This window comes from Antedon bifida, chromosome 9 (assembly GCF_963402885.1).
Source record: "Antedon bifida chromosome 9, ecAntBifi1.1, whole genome shotgun sequence".
In the NCBI taxonomy this organism is placed as follows: Eukaryota; Metazoa; Echinodermata; class Crinoidea; order Comatulida; family Antedonidae; genus Antedon; species Antedon bifida.
In genome coordinates this window covers 18,588,447-18,612,621 of record NC_136234.1, presented here as the reverse complement: position 1 = coordinate 18,612,621, position 24,175 = coordinate 18,588,447, and the positions used below count along the sequence as shown (strand labels likewise).

General features: G+C 31.7%; 1 protein-coding gene across 3 annotated transcripts in view; it reads left to right on the top strand.

Annotated features, from left to right (window-relative positions):
- Positions 1-5,589: 5,589 nt before the first annotated feature.
- Positions 5,590-24,175, top strand: part of LOC144852199 (spectrin beta chain-like) — a 55,936-nt gene continuing 37,350 nt past the window's right edge. For 2 of the 3 annotated variants that reach the window (XM_078709952.1, XM_078709950.1), the window contains exons 1-3: positions 5,590-5,720; positions 9,061-9,174; positions 21,623-21,774. In XM_078709952.1, the coding sequence (XP_078566078.1) occupies positions 9,078-9,174; positions 21,623-21,774 (249 nt within the window). In that variant the 5' untranslated portion in view covers positions 5,590-5,720; positions 9,061-9,077. Of the gene's footprint in view, positions 5,721-5,889; positions 6,014-9,060; positions 9,175-21,622; positions 21,775-24,175 lie in introns of those variants that run through there. The other variant, XM_078709951.1, reaches the window with a different exon arrangement.

Genomic DNA, 24,175 nt, shown 5'->3' with positions numbered 1-24,175 from the left:
GTTATTATTAAAGAAGTCAATGAATATCAGTTTTTGGGTGTTAAATTAGATAAACACATCACATGGAATAGCCATATAAACTTGATTAAAAATAGGATAAAAAGAAATCTGGACTTCTGGTTAGTTTACGCAATATTGTACCCCATAATATTTTACTTATGCTTATAAATTGTTTGAATTAAGTATATTTAAGTTTGTTCATGACCAAATTAACGGCAAAACACCACATCAAATCAGATGCTGGAAAATTTAGAATTTCTTTTAATGGAGCTCAACTTTGGAATAATTTATCCTTAGCTATAAAATGTACCTCTTCTAGATTTAAATTCATAAATGAAGTTAAATGTTTACTTTTACAAAAATATTAATGTTAGCCCTTGTTTACTTTATTTCTTTTATATAGTCGTTTCCTTCTTATTGAATTATTGTTAGATCAAAATTTATGCATTTATGACTAATTTATTTTTGTGACAGGAGTAAATTACAGAAAGCTATTTTTTGGCTCCTTTTCACATATATTGTACTATTTATGTATGTATGATGTGAATAAAGTTGGTATTAAGTCGTTTTGAGTATTGGGGGCGTGGGTAGGCCTACACTTAGCATTGATTAAGCAAAAACAAAGCACCCAAAACAGGTTTTCGGGCAGCTGCTTTTGATACAACGTTTATGGAGAAGTGGAGTGGAGATCATTTCTCCTCTGAAAATGTAGGGGGACTTTTTTTTCTAAAACTTTAAACTTGATTCGTATCTTAGTTTCTAAGCGTATGTGTAACACACACCTTAACTTCGTGTTTACCATGCAAACAAACTTTACAATATTCTTTTACTTACACCCATAGCCTGAATGTCCGTTTGTTGGTCCAGTATTATACGATGTTGTATTATCAGAGATACGTGTCCAATCAAAATAATCACCAGATTCTTGAGTCCAACCATCAAAGCCGGACTGGAAATCTGTTTGTATTTCTATATAAGGCAAACACCGGAAAAATAAAATTACAAACACACAACGTACTGTACCAATAAAAACACACAAATGCAATCAAATCATATCATTCATATAATAATAGTGGTAGCACAGTAGTAATAATGATAATACAAATATGCCTACATCTAGGTCTGCTTATAATACTTACTACCAAGTATGTAAATATCATCAATTGCAATATCTCCAGTATGTGAACTTCCTCTAATGCCTTCAAATATGACGTAGTTGTCTCCGTAACCATTGTGTACAAACTGGACAACGCCATGAAGCCACGAATTTCCTTGGTTACTATTTCTTGACCATAACAGTTCGTCACCTAAGTTTGATTTTCTGTAAACGTTGAGTGTTCCAATAGTAGAGCCGTACATGTGGTAGTAAAATGATAAGGATAAACTTTGCCATTGTGGTAACGATGGACTTCTTAGGCGAGCTGAATCTCCATTACTTCTTGGAGATGTTGTTTCAATATAAACATAATAATCAGCTTTGTATGTGAAAGGAAACAAGAAAAATCAAAAGTAAACTGTGTTGTTCTAATATCAAGAGCTATGTTTTCCAGAAAGTTCTAAGAAGAATCCAAAATATTGTCATAAAAAGGACTTGGCCATGACTAATTTACACTTAATTTTTGTTTTAGCAAAGTCATATGGTGTACTGCAAACCCTAATACAGTGTTTGCCGTTCCAAACTTAGAATATTATTCTAACTTACACCCATAGCCTGAATGACCTTTTGTTGGTCCAGTGCTAGACGATAAAGTAGAACCGTACTTGCGTGTCCAATCAAAATCATCACCAGATTCTTGAGTCCATCCATTAAAGCCAGACTGGAAATTTGTTTGTATATCTATGAAAGGCAAAAAAAGTAATTTCAAACACAACGCACTGTATTCATACAAAAGTAACGTAATGATTGAAAGCTATTAATACCAATGATCGCACATTATTAATAATACGTAAATTGTAGATCAAGGACTGAAAGCTTGAAAACTGAAATCAAAATTAATTTAATTTGATGTTTTTTTATAGTAGGCCCTACGTACCTGAGCCACAAATAACACTAGCATCCTCATTATGTCCACAATTATGTGACCTAATTCCATTATGCGAACAGCTTGTGATAGAGGATTCAGATCCTGCACACCCAACATCGTCGAGTATAATCGGACCAGTTCCTTGGCCAAAATAAGCTCCTCCTCGTGCTTGGACTGCTGTCCCCAGTCCTAATTGTCTACATACAACTTGAGCGTCGTTGATGTCCCAGTAATCATCACATACTGTACCCCATTCTCCGCTATCGTATAGTTCAACTCGTCCCTGATAGTAAGTGCCACCATTCACAAGTCTAATGTTTGCTAATATAAGCAGGAAAAAATGTACAAGATTAAAGCAGTTATGTTATATATTGCATTAACTTTTTTCCCTCTTTTGTGGCGCAAACACCACTTTTATTCACAGTCATATTATCTCATGTCATTACATAAAATCATATTATTTAACACATGTTGTTAATTCCAAATATCTTTACAATTCATCAGTAACATTTTTACATTTTGGAATTCCGTATTATATATTATATATTAGGCCTACCTCCTTTTTAGTCGTGTGGACGCGACTCTATAGTTCACTATGTCGGTCGGTTGGTCTGTCTGTCTGTCGGTCTGTCTGTCTGTCTGTCGGTCCGGTATCACTATGCGTTTTATCGCTTTCTGACCTTATCTTGATATCAGTTTAATCTAGCTAAGTCAATTTTTCACAGAATATTCCTTATGGCCAGGAATCGATGTGGTCATTTATCCCAAGTTGCCTGCCACTAAAATCGATTTCGACTTCGAGACGTCTTGAAATATAACATGTTAGTGATACAAAATCTAAGGAGCTAGAAAATTGAGTCCAATGACGCGCGAAGAGTAAATATGGCTTATTTTACTGTTAAACCACTGTCGACAATAATTATAATAATGATATTTATTCGGCATAAGTTCGTTTAAATTTCATCTTGCCAGGAGCAAGTAATAGGCATGAGCCCAAACAGAAAACTGCTCTTACTCCATCATTATTATAAAATACAAAGAAAAAACAAAACAAACAAACAAAACTAAGTAGTACAAATTAATTAAAAACAAAACAAAATTAAAATGGGAGTGGGGTTATGTCAATTTTGTTGCGTGATCGATACAGAACATACTTGACTAAAAACTAATAAAAATAATGTTTTTGAAATGAATAAAAAAAACAACATTTTTGATCATTTTAATTGTAGTTATCTATGAGGGTCCCTAATGATCAGCTTCGGCTGGATGGATCACCCTGGTAAAATATGTTGAAATAAAAGTGACACGCTTCTTTAAAGAAAGCAATAATAAACAGAGATTTAAAAAATATTTAAAAGAAGGCGAAAAATAAAAATAAAACAGGATTGTGATAAAGTACTAATAATTTGCTTTCTCTTTTTAATATTGAGCACTTCTTACCTGTGGCGTAGCATGATGTACAGCAAAACCAAAGCAGCAGCAACGCACTATACAACATTTCCGCTTTCATTTTGAAGACAACGTCTTTAACACAGAAACGTATATGTCAGGTACTAATCTTCAATTATTTTATCGTTTGTAATGATAATGCATGTATAGGATATAATTTATGAATGCTTCCTTACACGTTTTTCAGCGTTGTTTTATCTCATGCATATTCAAATTTGAATATACTTTTTGTGACGCGATAAATGCACAACCAATCACAGCTCATAAATATTCGACTCATTCGCAATCTTGTGAAACCAGGCGGATCCAGGTTGGGGTGGTGAGAAAAGCCGGCTGAACATCTACATTTTTAACATTGCAGTAGAGTACAAAAGATAGGACAGTTAAATGAAGCATGGATAAAACAAGTATTCTACTTATTTTATCCATGAGTGTGGTTTCAGAATTTCATTTTACAATTAGTTTGGCCCTCGCTCCCCCCCCCCCCCCTATTTTAAAATCCTGGATTCGTCACTGTTACTTGACAAGACTTTTTTTAGAATTAAGTTGTAGGCCTATTTATTTTGCAACATTGTCTATACGTGATATCAATTACTAGACAAATGCTCAATATTTCCAGACATCACAATCTTTACCGATCTTAATTAATCACTAATTTAAAACACCAATTTATTAATTATCAATATTGTTTATCTCTCTAAAGTTTAGCTCAGTTTAGCAGCTGTTTGAGAAGACACGATACCTGCTTCAGATAACTTGTAATGTATATCGTAACATTGCTTGCAATACGGATTCCATTGATTCCTATTTTGGGTGTGTGTTGTGTGGAGGTGATTATGATCCACACACGAGGTTTTCTCCCTCAGTAGGCCTATCAATGATTAAATTATTAAACTTGACAGTGATGTGGCTGAAACCGTGGTGATGGGGAGTCAATAAGATAATTGTCTGATTTGTGGTAGCCATTTTTGTGAAAGAAAAGTTCTGTTGGTAAACACGTGTTATCCTTGTATAATACTTATTAGATAACTGATTACTTATTATAATTATTTTAGTTGATGATAATGCGACTGAACTTAGTTCTTCATAGCATAGGGGGCGTCATTCCAATGTTTTAACCAGGCCGTGGTTTTAACGAAGTTACGAATTGCTTCAAAAGTACGGTACCGCCCTCTATACTTATTATAGACAATTCGATGCAAAGTAAATCACACCAAACAACACAGTACACTACCTATCTCCCTCACCGAATAAAGACAAAGAATACTATAGATTCTGAGTAAACAAGTGAGCTTTGGAAAAAATATATAACACCAACTACGGGAAAACGGCCAATAAAGTTTTTCATTCTCTTGACATTTTCTGAACATAAATATAAAGATTATATTCACTCTTGCAAAACAATAATAGATAAATGATTTTGCTTTAAAAAACAACAAATAAACCTCTAAATTTAACTAAAATGCCGGTTGACTATTTGTTCCCTTTATTAATTTAATTAATGTTTTATCAAGTAAATAGTTTTAAAATCCATTTTTGGTTTAAAATAACTATTATTTGACCAAAAAAAATGGCCTATTAAAAAGTAATAACATCTAAAAAGCTTTTTTTTTCAGGGGGATACCTTTAAAGATAACATGCATACATTTAATTTTACATCTAAAAAAATGCAGTATTAATTAGGCCTATAGATACAACGATTTTGCAGAATATTAATAGTAATTCTTGTTCAATGATGTGTTAAAATACCAATACTGAAATATTAAAGAATCTATAACTTTTATGGGAAGTCACTTTCCAAAAATGGTATACAGGGGCGTGGTTTTGTATACGTCACAAACTAGGTATGCCTATTTGCATATTAAGTAAGGGACTATCTTGTTGAGTAAAGTCCGTACTTTGGCGGGTTTTTAAAGGAGAAAAAACATTTTTTAAATGAAAAACATTATATATTTTCTTACAGAGCTGAATTATATTGAACTTGATCAGCAAAACCAAGATACTTTATTATTTTAAAAGATAAATTCAGATTTTCAGCCCACCCAGCGGTGTGTTTTACCTAAGAACTTGTTTGTTTTGCGGACTGATATTATTGACGTAGTAATTAGGCCAGGTTAGGTTTACCTACCCCATCCACTGTTTGAATTTTCCGACGACTGATGGAACTTATTATTTTTTAGATGTAAAATTAAATATATGCAGGCAAAGTATTGGAAAAGATAGCTGGTATTTCGTGTGAGTTTAACGGTGAGTATGCTAAGAGTTTTTTAATAATGTGAATAGTTAATTTAGGTATGAAATCACATTTGTAAGAAGTGTCGGCCTCATCGCTCTCTGCCTCTTCTCTGTGAAAATCGCTCCTCGCGCGATGTTTATGGTTAGTGGGCTTGGCCTTTCGATGATAAGTCTCTAGGAAATGTTTACGCTTTAGGCCTATAATTGTGAGGATATTAGGCCTGTGATACATGTTGTCACAGTCTTCTTTTAAGACTGCTTGATTGAAATATATACTTTGTGCATTTAATTGAAGTTAGAAATTAGTAAGTACATTACATATTATTCCAGAAGAGCTGTAATTATAAATGATGAACGGCGGTGCTCGATCGTTTGGACAGAGATGCTCACGCATATTGTACACAACAAATCGGTTACCAATGTGGTGCTGTGTTTTGCAGGAGTAGTGATTTTCTGTACTGCCTAGCCTAGCTAGGAATTTCAAATTATTATTACGTAATATCTAACGTTAATTATCAACACTTTTAAATGAAAGTATGGAGTACTACTAGGCCTATATATGCTCATTTATTTAAATTATTTATATAAATAATAAGAAAGGGGTTCAATCAAGTGAAGTGGTGGTGGAGCGAGGGGAGTTTTGGTATATAATAAAATAAACTTGCTCCAAACAGTTAGTCTACTATTGATCAATTGAGGAGTTTTTCTCGTTATTTAATTGTACATTTTATCACCTGAATACCAGTAATCGAGACTAATATTATTTCCTATTGAATTAATAACTTCCTGTGTTCAATGCTATGCTTATATTCAGTGGATATTTAATACTGCAGACAGGCTACTGTATCTTTGCTGCAGTGGTCAACGTTTTTGTGTTCTTACTATTTGCGCTCTACTAATGTGATGCCTAAACTGTCGGCAGACTCATTAAGGAATTAACCCGGAGAATGTACAGTTTGTTTCCTTGCCGAAATGTGAATTAAGAAAGTTTTGTGCTCATGTAATAAAATACAGTTTCTATTCCATCACTGAAATATTTAGCCCAGTTCTAATATAAATAATTAAATGATAATTATTAGGATGGGAAAACAAAATTGGGCGTCTTTGTCTCAATGGGGTTGAACTTCCTTTTTTATTGGCGTCTTACGGATTTCCTAATTGCCCATTGATATGTTTACGTTAGTAATCCTATAGGAATCACTTGTTAGTAAAGTGCTCGTTGGGAGATATACAAAAAGCCATTGGATGCTATGTCGCTTCCCGAGTAAAGTGTTTTGGAGTACAGGGCTCTTTAAATTTAAGAAAGAGAGAACCGTGACATTGTGGTACATTACTTGCGTGCGTTTCACCATTTTAATTTTTGAACTGTTAGAAAATTGTTATGTTTTAGAGTACAGTACATCTCGGCTGTAAGTATTTTGGCTGTAAACTTCATTATATAGGAACTGTATGTCAATCTATAAACACACTTGACATACTTTACTACAGTAATGTTGGTAGTTTTAATACACTATAGTCGACTCCTTCTGTAGCTAGTATAAAGTAGGTAGACCAGTTGAGTTTTGTTTTTTAGGCTTAGAAAATGTTGTATTTATTTCTAATTGAATTACTTTTTGTGGTATTAAGGCCTTCATTTGTGGGTAACAGCTTTTTATGTGGTTAAATAATTGTTTTATTTTATTATAACCTTTAGGTACTACTAGTGCACAATAATAACAATATCAGTGTTAACTATAATTACAGTCACCCTCTATTGAACAATGCTGATAACTATACCTTATTGTGTTTTAAATCTATTGAGAAAAAAAATGACTCAATCAACTACTATACTGTTAATAAAAGTGTCATGCGATTGAAGATTTATGAGAACTGTACTTAAAATAGGCATTGAGGTTCAATTTTGTCCAGTACTGTACATTTTGTTTCTTCTTCTTGTATTGCAATGTGGTGTATTGAATACTGTTAGATTTTAAAAGTCAAAGGGGACAAATGATTTAAGGAAGGACCTGATGTAATGTAGCTCAATCTCTGCAAATTCTAGTTTGTAGGTGCTAATTAAACAGAAAAAATCCATTTTGCCAAACTGTCCCCGCCTCTTTTGTATGCTAAAAAGAATCAATCAGACTCGTTTGCAGTTATGCAAATATATGATGTACAGTACTGTCCTTTAGATAAACAAGACTACAGTTAGGATAATAAATCAAACAACATGTTTGTGCTATACAGTGCAGCATAGTGAATCTTATCTAGTATTTAATTCATCTATTCAGGCATTGGCCATCACAGTGTACTACAATATACTTTTGGAGAGGGATGTTTAGGAGACTGCGAACTGCTGTACAATTTGCAATACATCCAAAATCTATGTTATTACTATACTCCACTGTTTGGTTTATAAAAAGCCCCATTGAAATGTGGTACAACTACCTGTACATAGGTACATACTGTATATTACACATACATTTAATATAAAGTGTATAACATTGGATGTGACCTTTAAATGCTACCATTGATACATTTTGACCTTCGTCAAGAATGCTGTTACAGCAGTTTGCACCAATTCACCTGTTGTGGTGCTCGCTCAAGTGTGTCATTTTCTAAAGGTCTATTCACACTTTTTATGTAATAATAGATTATGATAATCGTCGCCCCTGAATATTCCAGTTCAGTCTAATTATGCTAGTACTGCTGTATACGGTACTTGGTGTATTAATTGTTAGTCTGCAAATAACACTGTATCTCTGTAACATATTGATAACATTAAAATGCTAATGTAGTCAACTATTTATTCAGAAATATTTTATAGGTCTATAAACTTGTTCAAAGTGAGCTTTTACAGGTTGGTTTAAAATATAGTGGTATTATAAATGAATGCATCTAGGGTACTTTAGTACTATATAACAATATATGTATTGTTAATGTTATTGCGTGATGATGCAGGTCACCTATTGCGATTTTCGAGAAGTTTTGATTTATTTATTTTGACATTTAAGTTGACATGTTTGAAAATGAAAATGTGTACAAACCCGTACAATCATATACCTTGCCATGGAATAAAAATTCTACAGTGTACTGTAGTGTAAGCTAGACATCATCTGTGCTGCTGCACAATTTTCTTAATATACACAGTACGTTGGTGTAGTATAGTGAAATAAAACATTATTATATATATAAGCTTAAGTTGCACAATTAACTAGATATATGGATGGTATATTTTGCTTTTTTTTTGTGCTTAGTGTAAAGTTGAAATTGAATAAATGTGAATTTGATTTTTATTGTTATTTTTCTTTTAGTTTAGTATTTTAATGTACTCTAATTCCTAATCAATTTTATATTTTTTCTTCATCATCAGAATAACAAAAAGGCAGTATGTCTGTTGAGGCGGACTATAGGAACGCAGACGTGGATTATAATGATGAAGGGGGTGCCAAGCTGTTCGAGCGCTCTAGGATTAAAGCTCTTGCAGGTGAGATATGTTATACAATTTTAAAAATTAAAGCAATATTATTAAAGGTATTCTTATAGTTTAGATCCACGGCTCTGAGTAGGTGGATAAGTGATTAAGGTACAGTACTGTAGATAATGAATGTGAAACATCCAAGCAGTGGCCTGATGCTACATACAGTACAGTAGTATTACTATTACAAAGAAGAAAAGCAAAAAAAATAATTCAGTCAATGAAGTTTATAGTACATTTGAATACTTTGCATTAAAAACAGTTGGAAGGAAACGGCATATGTTGACTGTTATCGTATTCAATGTTTCGCCAGTGAATCATGCATGGTTTCTGTTATCGTACTCGGTTTTTGCGCTTGTGAATCACGTCGTCTTAATCATTTTCATCCGTATTCTGATGTTTTTCCTTTGGATATATCTGGATGTATTTCATTAGCAAAGGGAAGTTGGTGATAATTTTGAAAATTTTTTCCCACAAAAACCAAAACAAAATTGGTGTAATTGCTAAACTGCCCAAACTGAAAAAAAAAATTGGGCTTATTTTATTATTTGACCATGTAAAATATATGGTCATTTGTCTAGCAATGTATAATCACCCATTCTAATAGTAATAACAAAGGTTTTATGATGTAAGTTGGGCTAGTATACAGTACGGTTATTATTAGTATTACTGTAAAGGTTTGGAATATTCTATATAAAACGCTATGTATTGTAAAACAATTTGAACCAAGACTCTCCAACGCCAACTTTGAAACTGGACCAGAGGAAAATATTGTCTAACGGTTTGCATCATGACGATTACGGTAAACACTTTAATAAAGTAATGTTTGTGGTACATTATTTGATTCCAAAATGCGAAAAGGAAGTATGAGAATTATCTTGATTGCATTTTGGTTTTATGTGATAACATACTCCAGGACAGTTGTAGCATTAACAACCAAAATCTTCCCTTTAAGAAACATACAGTACTGAAAGATGTAATTGAAATTCTGCAAACTTACCTTACTAGTAAAATTAAAATATTAGTGGATCAGAATTTAGAATCATACAATTAACAGTCTTTACCATACTATGTTTGTTTTCAGCTTTACACCTTAAATTATTCAATAAAAATCCTAAAGAAAAGAACTATTGAATACACTGTACTCTGATCAATAGAAAAAGACTCTTCAGACTTCTAGTACTGGAGGCTTTCTCTTAACCATATTGTTCTTTAAATCTGTCTATTCAGAAGAGATTACAATGGCTTCCACCAGACACAACAGCTTTGCCTGCCATTGAAATGTGTTCTGTTTGCTTTAAGCTTAAATGCTGATCATTCGAATGTGCTATTGGCAGTTTCAATTTCAAACATTTTGGACTTAAATAGAACTATGGTAACTGAAAATACAGAATAACGGTAGACTCGATCATGGAAACAGTTGAATAAAGTTGATAAATGCATGCCGATAAATTGGTTTTTTTAAAATAAATTATAAAGAATATTACTGTAACTACAAATTAAAATTGGAATTTATAATTTAATCACATTTTTATTTGGTTTATTATTGTTTAATGGGTGTGACTGTTAATTTTGGGATTCTGTACAAAACTTTGTGAATTTGAACACAGCATCTGAAAAAATGTACAAAAGCCATGGCGTTTTCTTTGGCCATCAACAGAATACATGCTTGGGTTCTCCTAAATTCCAAGCCCTACCAAGTTATATCAATTATAGCCAAGCTCCACTAGTATAAAGTGCAAATTACACAAATTAGGATATATCTAGATTGTTAGTTGCATTTTTATCAATAAAACCATAATTTTTAGACAATTTTGGGATAAAAAGGTTAAATAATTGATCAGCCTCAAGAATCAATGTTTTGTGTCAACTACTAGTAGACCTGCCTATGTTTGCATTGACATACTGTATGATGGCAAATAAAATGTTGATGCGAATATTAAAACATAATTTTACATTCTTTTCTCAATTTTTATGACAAAATCTAAAAAGTATAATTTGTATTAATGAGAATGCAAATTAACACTGTAAATAATATCATATTTTGTAAAATTTACACTTTATATTGATAATTGACTTGGTAAGACCCTCCATGCCCAGTGTGAACAGCTCTATCATCATATTCAACCACTTGGTTGAGTTGATGCCTTCATGGTATTGTTACTGTGTAAATTCCACTTGTCAACAAGAACACCAATGAATGTTGGTATATTTTAATATTGATGTGTAGTCTTGTATAAGCTATTGATCTGTATCACCTAACTCACTGTATGGCTTCATTGCACTCCATTCAAGTCTGTTCAACTGTATAATTGAACACAATATCAGATTGTAACTGAGGCTTTAACATTCTAGCCTAAATAAATCTGGTCATTCCATTGAAATTGCAAGCCAACTTTAAGGCTAACTCAGACAGCGTCATACGACGAGGCATCTTGACTCGTCAGTGCTGACTGAGTTGAATCCCGATGAGACAAGTTGTCTTGAGATACTGTGTCAGTCGTAGTTTTTTAATATTCTCAATTTTTATGCATGAAATAGGCCTAACTCAATGAAAAGTATTTTATTTATTATTGAGTTAGGCCTATTTCATGCATAAAAATTGAGAATATTAAAATTGATATACCGATACTGTATCGATATTTAAAAGGAAAATGTTTTAAATAGTGTACAACTTTAAATTTAATTTTCATAAACTTGAAAAAAGCTATCAGGATCTGTAATAAATGAAACGGCAACAGTCATAATAAAATCATCATACTTTGACATTATTCTCAATAGATTATTAGGTGATCATTTAGAATAAAATGATCACCTATTGTTATTGTATAAAATCTTTATTATTATTTTTTTTTTTTTTATTATTTTTTTTCTTTTTATTGTTTCTGTACACTATTTTGTGTAACAATTATCTCAAAAAGTTTAATGTCAATGATTACAAAAATTTCAGAATATCTTTCAAATAATACAACTTAATCCTAATAAGCTTTCCAGCGTGATCACTCATCCGTGACGACATTTATACGCCATTTTGCGAAATCACATTATCAATCATATCTCCATAATTCATTATCACATATTAATGAAATTCACTACACGTAAACTTCAGATCAAGGGTAAAAATATTAGCAAATAAAAACGCACGCGCACGTAGGTTCATGCGCGTGATATCGCGCGTTAAAAATTTAAAACGCTCAAAATTAAGTTTTGATCAATTTAGAGCATGAATTAGGCCATTTGCGTGTTTCAAAAAATTACTGCGCAAAAATGCGTTTTTGCGCGCGCGATACTTAAAAAGCGTAAAAAATATGAATTTTTTTTACAAATCTCATTCTACTCACCATCCTTAGTACATTCACCAAATTTGAGTCAGTTCCGACTTAAAATAACGCTATACGAGCACGTTAAAAATGACAAAATGCGCACATTTATTTTACAAAAGTTCTGAAAATGGTAAAAAATAAGTCTTTTTTAAAATGAAAATAATTCTTCAGAATGCAAGATGACCCCCGATTTTTTTAACTTATTCTGGAAGCCATTGAGTTGTAGATATGAATTCATGTACACATTTTACGTACAAAATGTTTTGACGTCATCAAATGGCCACTTGAATTTAAAAATTAGGATTTGTTATCTTTTTGTGTAGATTATCACATTCAACAGAGCGCATCTTGATTATGTGTGCTCGAATTTCACACAACTTTCAGTATGTGCTTGCTTAATTAATTATCTTTATCATGAGTTGACACTACCTTCATTTTAATGACGTCATCACGCGTAAAAACTTAAATAACGTAGGCCGTGTAATTTCACCTTCGCAGTAAATTTGAATATCTTACAGCTCTTCAGAATTGAAGGTTACCTTGATGATTATAATTTATTATGAAAGCTGATAAAATGTAGATATTAATTCATATAAAAATTAAGCCTATCGGATGTTGTGACGTTAACATATGGCCAGTTGAAGTGAAAAAGTAGTTTTTTCATATTTTTCGTCAAAGTTATACACAATTCAAAGAGCGCGCACAGCGCTTCTACGTGCCAAATTTTTTTCCAAATCTTATATTTTTTTGCTCAATTAATTATCTTTCGAAATTGTTATCTTAAAGTTTAGTTTGATAACATCATCATGCCAAAAAATTAGAACATGTGTCCCGTAATTTCACCTATGCTACACTGTATATAGATATACAGTATATACTGTACATATTGTATATGGCATATAGGCACAACTCAGCACTATAAGCATATAATAGGATGGCATACATCAACATTTTCCGATCGTATGTTAACGTACGTGCATGTTTAAAAAAAAATTAATTTCAGTAAAATGATAAAAATGATCACCTATAATTCGTCAAAGTGACGAATTAAATTCTAGTGAGAAATTGTTTTTATATATAAAAAAAATGTTTCTTCGCATTTTCTTTCTGTACAGATTTTGTGTAACAAATATCTCAAAAAGTTTAATGTCAATGATTACTAAAATTTCAGAATATCTTTCAAATACTTTAACTTAGTCCTAATAAGCTTTTCAGCGTGATCACTCATCCGTGACGTCATGTATACGCCATTTTGTGAAATCACATTATCAATCATATCTCCATAATTCATTATCACATAATAATGAAATTCACTACACGTAAACTTCAGGTCAAGGGTAAAAATATTAGAAAATAAAAACGCACGCGCACTTAGGCTCATGCGCGTGAAATCGCGCGTTAAAAATTTAAAATGCTCAAAATTACGTTTTGATCAATTTAGAGCATGAATTAGGCCATTTGCGTGTTTTAAAAAATTACTGCGCAAAAACACGTTTTTGCGCGTGCGTACATAGAAAGCGTAAAAAATAACAATTTTTTGTACAAATTGCATTCTACTCATCTTCCATAGTACATTCACCAAATTTGAGAACATTTCGACTTAAAATAGTGCTATACGAGCACGTTAAAAATGACAAAATGCGCACATTAATTGTACAAAAGTGCTGAAAATGGGGAAAAATAAGGCCTTTTTAAAATGAATATAACTCTTCAGAATTGAAGGTGACCCCCAATTTTTTTAACTTATTATGGAAGCCAATGAGTTGTAGATATAAATGTATATACACATTAGACGTACAAAATGGTATGAAGTAGTCATTTGGCCATATGGATTTTTAAAATAGGGTGTTTTCCCCTTTTGTCATAGACCACCATATTAAACAGAGCGCAACTCGCTTTTCTGTGATCGATTTTCTTGTAATTTTTAAAATATTCTACCTCAACCAATTATGTTACTCATGAGTTGCCAATATTTTCATTTTGATGACGTCATCACGTCTTAAAATTTGAATAACTTTGGTTACGTAATTTCACCTACAACGTATATTTGAATACCTTACAGCTCTTCTAAATTAAAGTTGACCTTGACAATTATAACTTATTATGAGAGCTGGTTAAATGTTGATATGAATTCATATAAAAATGCAGCCTATCGAATCTTGTGACGTTATCATATGGCCAGTTGAAGTTAAAAAGCAATTTTTTCATCTTTTTCGTCAAAGTTATACAAATTTTAAAGACCGCGTACCGCGCTTCTACGTGCTAAATTTTCTTCCAATTGTTATATTTTAATACTCAATTTATTATCTTTCGATATTGTTATCCACAAGTTTATTTTGATAATGTCATCAGTGCCAAAAAATTAGAACATGATGTGTGTCCCGTAATTTCACCTATGCTACACTGTATATAGATATACATTATATACTGTACATATTGTATATGGCATATAATAGGCTCAACTCAACACTATAAGCGTATAATAGGATGGCATACATCAACATTTTCTGATCGTATGTTAACGTACGTGCATGTAAAAAAAAAAAATTAATTTCAGTAAAATGATAAAAATGATCACCTATAATTCGTCAAAGTGACGAATTAAATTCTAGTTAGGTGATCATTTAGAATGCTAAATGATCACCTATTGTTATTGTATGAAATCTTTATTATTATTAGGTGATCATTTAGAATGCTAAATGATCACCTATTGTTATTGTATGAAATCTTTATTTTTTTTCTTTTTATTGTTTCTGTACACTATTTTGTGTAACAATTATCTCAAAAAGTTTAATGTCAATGATTACCAAAATTTCAGAATATCTTTCAAATAATATAACTTAATCCTAATAAGCTTTCCAGCGTGATCACTCATCCGTGACGACATTTATACGCCATTTTGCGAAATCACATTATCAATCATATCTCCATAATTCATTATCACATATTAATGAAATTCACTACACGTAAACTTCAGGTCAAGGGTAAAAATATTAGCAAATAAAAAGTTGCGCGTTTCAAGGTCATGCACATGAAATCGCGCGTTAAAAATTTAGAACGCTCAAAATTAAGTTTTGATCAATTTAGAGCATGAATTAGGCCATTTGCGCGTTTCAAAAATTACTGCACAAAAACGCGTTTTTGCGCACGCGATTCTTAGAAAGCGTGAAAAATAAAATTTGATGTATAAATCACAATCTACTCACAATTCTTAGTACATTCACCGATTTTGAGTCCATTCCGACTTAAGATAACGCTATACGAGCACATTAAAAATGACAAAATGCGCAAATTAATTGCATCAAAGTGCTGAAAATGGTGAAAAATAAGGCATTTTTAAAATGAAAATAACTCTTCAGGATGCAAGATGACCCCCAATTTTTTTAACTTATTCGGGAAGCCATTGAGTTGTAGATATGAATTCATGTACACATTTGACGTACAAAATGTTGTGACGTCATCAAATGGCCACTTGAATTTAAAATTAAGATTTTTTTCTCTTTTGTCATATTTTATCACATTCAATAGAAAGCATCTCTAATAATTTGTGCCTGATTTTCGCTCAAATTTTAGTATGTGATTGCTCAATTAATTGACTTTCTCATGACCTGCCACTATTTTTATTTTGATGACGTCATCACGCGTAAAACTTGAATAACGTAGGTTGTGTAATTTCACCTTCGCCGTAAATTTGAATATCTTACAGCTCTTCAGAATTAAAGGTTACCTTGATAATTATAATTTATTATGAAAGCTGATGAAATGTAGATATGAATTCATATAAAAAATAAGCCTATCGGATGTTGTGACGTTAACATATGGCCAGTTGAAGTTTAAAAGTAGTTTTTTCATCTTTTTCGTCAAAGTTATACAAATTTCAAAGAGCGCGCACAGCGCTTCTACGTGCCAAATTCTCTTCCAATTCTTATATTTATTTGCTCAATTCATTATCTTTCGAAATTGTTATCTTCAAGTTTATTTTGATAATTCCATCATACCAAAAAATTAAAACATGATGTGTGTCCCGTAATTTCACCTATGCTACACTGTATATAGATATACATTATATACCGTACTGTACATAATGTATATGGCATATAATAGGCTCAACTCAACGCTATAAGCGTATAATAGGATGGCATACATCAACATTTTCTGATCGTATGTTAACGTACGTGCATGTAAAAAAAAAATTAATTTCATTAAAATGATAAAAATGATCACCTATAATTCGTCAAAGTGACGAATTAAATTCTAGTTTTTTTTATTTTTTTTATTTTTATTGTTTCTGTACACTATTTTGTGTAACAGATATCTCAAAAAGTTTAATGTCAATGATTACCAAAATTTCAGAATATCTTTTAAATGATATAACTTAATCCTAATAAGCTTTCCAGCGTGATCACTCATCCGTGACGTCATTTATACGCCATTTTGTGAAATCACACTATCAAATATATCTCCATAATTCATTATCACATATTAATGAAATTCACTACACGTAAACTTCAGGTCAAGTGTAAAAATATTAGCAAATAAAAAGTTGCGCGTTTCAAGGTCATGCACGTGAAATCGCGCGCTAAAAATTTAGAACGCTCAAAATTAAGTTTTGATCAATTTAGAGCATGAATTAGGCCATTTGCGCGTTTCAAAAAATTACTGCGCAAAAATGCGTTTTTGCGTGCGCGATACTTAAAAAGCGTAAAAAATATGAATTTTTTTTTCAAATCTCATTCTACTCACCATCCTTAGTACATTCACCAAATTTGAGTCAGTTCCGACTTAAAATAACGCTATACGAGCACGTTAAAAATGACAAAATGCGCACATTAATTTTACAAAAGTTCTGAAAATGGTGAAAAATAGGTCTTTTTTAAAATGAAAATAATTCTTCAGAATGCAAGATGACCCCCGATTTTTTTAACTTATTCTGGAAGCCATTGAGTTGTAGATATGAATTCATGTACACATTTGACGTACAAAATGTTGTGACGTCATCAAATGGCCACTTGAGTTTAAAATTAAGTTTTTTTTCTCTTTTGTGTAGATTATCACATTCAACAGAGCGCATCTTGGTTATGTGTGCTCGAATTTCGCACAAATTTCAGTATGTGCTTGCTTAATTAATTATTTTTATCATGAGTTGACACTATTTTCATTTTAGTGACGTCATCACGCGTAAAAACTTGAATAACGTAGGCCGTGTAATTTCACCTTCGCAGTAAATTTGAATATCTTACAGCTCTTCAGAATTGAAGGTTACCTTGATGATTATAATTTATTATGAAAGCTGATGAAATGTAGATATTAATTCATATAAAAATTAAGCCTATCGGATGTTGTGACGTTAACATATGGCCAGTTGAAGTGAAAAAGTAGTTTTTTCATATTTTTCGTCAAAGTTACACACATTTCAAAGAGCGCGCACAGCGCTTCTACGTGCCAAATTTTTTTCCAAATCTTATATTTTTTTGCTCAATTAATTATCTTTCGAAATTGTCATCTTAAAGTTTAGTTTGATAACGTCATCATGCCAAAAAATTAGAACATGTGTGTCCCGTAATTTCACCTATGCTACACTGTATATAGATATACAGTATATACTGTACATATTGTGGCATATAGGCACAACTCAGCACTATAAGCATGTAATAGGATGGCATACATCAACATTTTCCGATCGTATGTTAACGTACGTGCATGTTTAAAAAAAATTAATTTCAGTAAAATGATAAAAATGATCACCTATAATTCGTCAAAGTGACGAATTAAATTCTAGTTACTACTTAATATTCTATTTAATATTAAACTTATTCAATGTGTATGAAATAACTCAAATATTTGTGGATTAAATATCACACCATTATGCAGCATTCTAAAACTATTGCTCATCATGTCTTTTTCATTGCTGTATTGAATTCTATGAAGAACAATTGTGGTTTGTGTACATCAGCATATTTTTCTTTCAACAAGGTATTCCTTAATCTTTTTGGATTTTAAAATGAATTGCCAATTCCATTTTTCTGTTCTTTCTACAAATCAAACTACATTGCCCAAATATGGTAGTGGTATACCCAAATATGGTAGTGATATGACATAATTGTCCATATATGGGCACATCACATTTTTGTCACATTTAAACTTTGATAGTGTAGACTGTTTTACATGATGAATTAAAAAATTGAGGATTAAAAAATTATTTTCGCAATGATCTTATTGACTGAAGCAACTTTTAAACAATGTATTCATCATGCCAAAAACCTTATTCATTTCTTATGACACGCCCCGATTTAATTGCTTCTATATTTTAGACTAAATAATTGTTTACAATTTGTTTCCCACCTCCTCCCTAATAATTTTTTCATCACATGTATATTTTTTTACAAAATATGCCAATTTTTATTATATTTTAAAATATTGTATAAATAAAAAAAAATAAAAAAGATCAGTAGTCAAATGCTCCGAGATGAACAACCTGGATATCTATAGCATAAGTAATTATAAAACCTCTCATCAAAAAAATTTTAATTTCCAGATGTGAAAAATAAAAATATTATAATTACCATAAGAAGCTTGGATTTTAGAAAATTAATTATTTATAATTAATATTTCCACAGAATTTTAATAATGAATTATTAATGAATATTTTTATTTTTGAATAACCTTTTTTAGACGACACTCTATAAAGGTAGTAGTACAGTCAAAGGTCAACTGATAAACACATTCAAATCGAGGTAAACAGTAATTTGCATAATTAAAAAGGCTCAATTGTTTCAAATTGTAGAAAACTTGTCAAAGCATTAATAACAACACTTTATTGAATTCAAAATCACCATTACGAATTCCCGACGGAACTGAAATGTGAACGATTCCGATATCACACTAAACCTTTGACACTAGTCGCAAACAGTGTCGTTCTTCCTTCGTCGCATTCTGTAGATTTGAAACTTGGTTTCACACGTTTAAACGATTTAAAAAATGCCAGCTAGCACCAAACTATTGAATTTTTGCGGAGAGAATAGTTGCCGGCTTTATTGTAAGTTTCGTTGTCACCTCTTTGGCATAGATATATGGCGTTATGATTTTCTTATTTGATACTGTAACATGTTACTTATATTTGTTTATTCACTATGTCCGAGTCTGGCGAGTCAAGGCATCTTATATGTCTTGACTTCAAATCTTTTATTCTGGGTAAGTTTTTAAAATTATGTATACATACTTTAAACTTCTTTTCTATCTATCATGCTGATAATTTGATTACAGTACATTGTTATAATTATACTGTAGATGCTAATTAATTATCCAGTTTGCGTCAATTTGTATGGTTTTGAATGCAAGGGCTGTGTATAGTAGAAGACCATATCAGACATTTACATTAAAAAAAAAAACCAGTTGTTTAGCTCGGGAGTAGTTACCGCATTCAACCAAGGGTTTGATTTTGAGGTCATCCCAACTTAAAATTCACAGGTCACACTTGTGTTGTTTGTAATACAGTATTCATTACAAAATTTGTTTACGCTTTTAGTACGCTTGCCATCTTTATTCGCAAGTCAAGATTTTTCACCAAGTTTTACTAACTTGGAGGGAAGCTTTAGGTGTATCCCTATTGACACTATCCATAGTCGCCAAGTTCTGCTGTTCAGCTCGATATTTAAGTTGATAACGTTTTTTACTAGACAGCGTATTGATAGTAGAGTACTTACAGTGGGTTTAAGTAAGGTTCAGAGTCCATGGCAGAGAGCCAACGTGCAGTATGTTTCGTCCTATTCATTCATTTTATTATTTAAGGCTTGCAAACAAACAATACTATTCAAATATTGACTCAAATGAATCACTATGCATTATACAATGTTGAACAGCTTTAGTGCACCCACAATAAAATGCTGTTGAGTTCGCCATTTTGAATTGTCCATTTAAAAATGAAATGGCATTAAATCTCTGTATTTAATCAGTATATTGGACATACTAATCTATATTGTACAAACTAAAAAACTATGCATTATACATATGTTGAACAGGTTTAGTGCACCCACAATAAAATTCTGTTGGGTTCGCCATTTTGAATTGTCCATTTGAAATGAAATTGCATTAAATCTCTGTATTTAATCAGTATATTGGACATAATAATCTATATTGTACAAACTACAAAACTATGCATTATACAATGTTGAACAGGTTTAGTGCACCCACAATAAAATTTTGTTGAGTTCGCCATTTTGAATTGTCCATTTGAAAATGAAATGGCATTATATCTCTGTATTGAATCAGTTATATACTGGACGTATTACTAATCTATACTGTACACTACAAAACTATTAAATTAGTAGTAAAACATGTAATGTACACTGCTACAGTAGCAGTATATGTTTTATGACTACCATTACTTTTTAACTTAAAGATTAGGAAGACTTTTATAGTATGGATAATTAAACAGTAACCATATTATTTTACAATGGACAGTACTTCCGTTGTACACTTCTATTCAGGCGACACCCATATTAAGGGACTCTTTTAATTGAGTCCTCAAATGGCTGAATTGATTTGACTAAACTGATTGATATTTTAAAATTATTTATAGCATTGGGAAAAAAAAGGCTTAACAAGGCCAATTTACTGTACACAGACAAGCGGTAACGGTAAGCGGAAAAACCGTGTAGCTTTTCGCACATAGAATCTGTATCTATCCTGAGCGGAAACTGTCTGTTTGATCACGTGTAAATGGTCATAAGGAAAAACATAGATTCTATTCTTATTACCGTTACTGCTTGTCTGTGTAAATTGGCCTTAAGGAATAAGGAATTAAAATTCAATTTTCATTCTAAATAAATTTCATTATTAAATCAATTTTCATGATCATCACCTGTAATATACTATAGTTTATTTATACCTAAAGCTTTGTCTACACTATCAAACTATTTTTTTTTTTTAAAGTGTGATGTGCCCAATTATAGTAGTGTAATGACATCATGTCCATATAAGGGCACATCATATTCTTTTGTCACATAAAGTTTGATAGTGTAGACAGAGCTTAAACCTAATCTTCCTACTTTTTAAATTATTATTTCACTGTGAAATATATATACATTAAAACTACAAACAATATTCTAAGAAACTTGATTTTTTTATTTTTTCAGATGAGCGTGAAATGGTACAGAAGAAGACGTTCACAAAATGGGTGAATTCGCATTTGCAACGCGTGTCCTGTCGTATCGTCGACCTTTACACAGATCTACGAGATGGACGCATGTTGATACGTCTTTTAGAAGTTCTCTCTGGAGAAAGATTGGTATGTATAATATCTGTGTTTAAAATTTAAATTGTATATTCGTTCACCTTTGATCTTCCATATCGATAGAATCTTGTATGTAATTTTGATGGACTAAAGTGACCAGGGACATCCATCTTTTAAGTCGCCCATCCAGCCTAAAGCTTATTTTAACTACTCACTGGATTCCAGAAAGTACTAACTTATTTTACTACCCACCCGTGGCTGTTTGCAGTGACATAACACCTATGTCATGAGCGCTCACTGTCTACAGAGCATAAGCAGCCCAATGCAACCACCCAGCGTTGGAAGGCATTTAGGAGCCACTGACTCTTTATAGCAAACTAGTTTGACAAAAAAGTGTGATGTGCCCAAATATGGTAGTGATATTCCCAAATATGGTAGTGATAGGACATCATCATGTCCATATATGGGAACATCAAATAGTATTAAATTAATTTAAAACTTACACTGTTATAAACCAAGGAGAACTGAAAATTATTTTAAAAACCTGTGAAAGTAAAGTTATCAGTAAGAATTCCCAAAGGTCAATTAAGTTGTTGCCAAAGTGATTGACCTCGAATATTGTGTTTATTATTTGACACTCTTCATTGATCATGCTATTTTGAATTTTTAAGTATTAAACTCTAAAGAAGAAGAATTTAAAAGGTATTCTCTATGGGGTTTTCCTTTAGCTTTGGGCATGCTTTTGCTACCAAGACCTTTCCATTTTATTTTATGGTCAAACAGGTCAAGGGTTAAAAAATAAAAAATGAATGGTAGGAATTATATATTTAATAATACCATAAGTTTATTATCAATGTCAATGATTGCCTGGCCATATAATAATATTATAATAACAGTATTGTATGAACTATCCATATTGTTGGATTCAATGATGCATGACCAATCGCAGATGAGATAGGCTATTTAATTTGTTAGGAAATTAGAGTTGCATACATTAAAGTGGTTTCAATAAGGTAATTAATATACAATAGTGAACAAAATAGAGCTTTATGTTTTTAGAAGTAATTTTTGTCTGGTTTTTTAAAAATAAAAATATATAATTTACAATAATATTTTCTGTAGTACAGTATTATTAAATGTACAGTATACAGTACTATTGCATTCAGCAAGTGAATCCTAATTTAATTAAATTAACGAAACAAACCATAGTTTATTGACATTGATTTTTGCGAAGACATTACAACGATGTTCAGTACATGACTACATTGATTGAGGCCCTAAGAAGGCAGATTCCGTCATCTTAATAATTGGTAGGCCTATGAATACTGTATGTTAATTGTTATAACATGTTTTCTGATTGCTTGCAGGGAAAAATTTCATTTTAAAATTTTGTTTAGCAAAATTGCTAATCAAACTGATTTTTTACTCAAGAAACATAGTTTTGTATTGTATTTTTTGCTACACAATTTTAGAAATGTGTAGCAATAAGGTTGTTTTGTATTGCTTTTTGCTATGCTACACTGGCGAAATTATTCCCTGGCTTGATGTGTCACAAAAGGATACAGAGCGTCAGACTGATCTGTCTTTAAAATTAACAAATTTCTGGAACTTTTGGAATTTGAGAACGTGATGACCATGTACCCATTGCTTATGCATGGTTCATTGTAATTCTTACGAAGGCCAGAATATTTTGTTATTAAATCAACCATACAGTACCTCTAAAGTGTATTCCTTTACCTTAGCTAACTTACTACCTGTTGACTTTTTGTTTATGAAAGATGGTCTTTGTTGTTTTACATTGGAACAGAACCTGACTGCACGTTGCAGCGCTCACAAAATGCAAGCAAAATTTGGTTGTCCACAGGGAAACCAAGGTCCAAGATTTCCCCCCAATTTTTTTTTATTCCCCTACAGTATTTTTTTTCTTCTGTTACCTTAAACTTATAAGTTGTGTACTCAAAAGGTCAGAACAACTTGATTTTATTTGTAGTTTTTATTAGGTTACCTGTCGGGACGGACCTTTCTTTCAAAATAATGTTTTGGTGGCTACTGGAACATCTCGTGACTGATTCTGCGAGCACTACACTAATACAACTTTGCCTGTTATTGTTAATTGTTCAGAAAATGTATTTTTAAACATGTTAGAAGAATGTTGGCATGGCCCCTTACTGTAGAACGTCATAATGTGAATGAAGTTCTTTTTAAAAACAATCACATTCAAGCTGGATAGTAACTAAAGCTTGATACAAGATATATAAGCAATAAACAGACTTCAGTGTGTAATCGGTATACTGTACTGTACAGCATGGGACCATGACGTAAATGTTTTGTTTTCATGGAAACCTAGTATACAATGTTTACTTTAGATTTTTTAAAGAAAAAGCTCAGGTTGATATTAAGATCTTTTCATAATAAACATAAAATCCCATTAAAGTTCATATGATTTTAAAAGCCA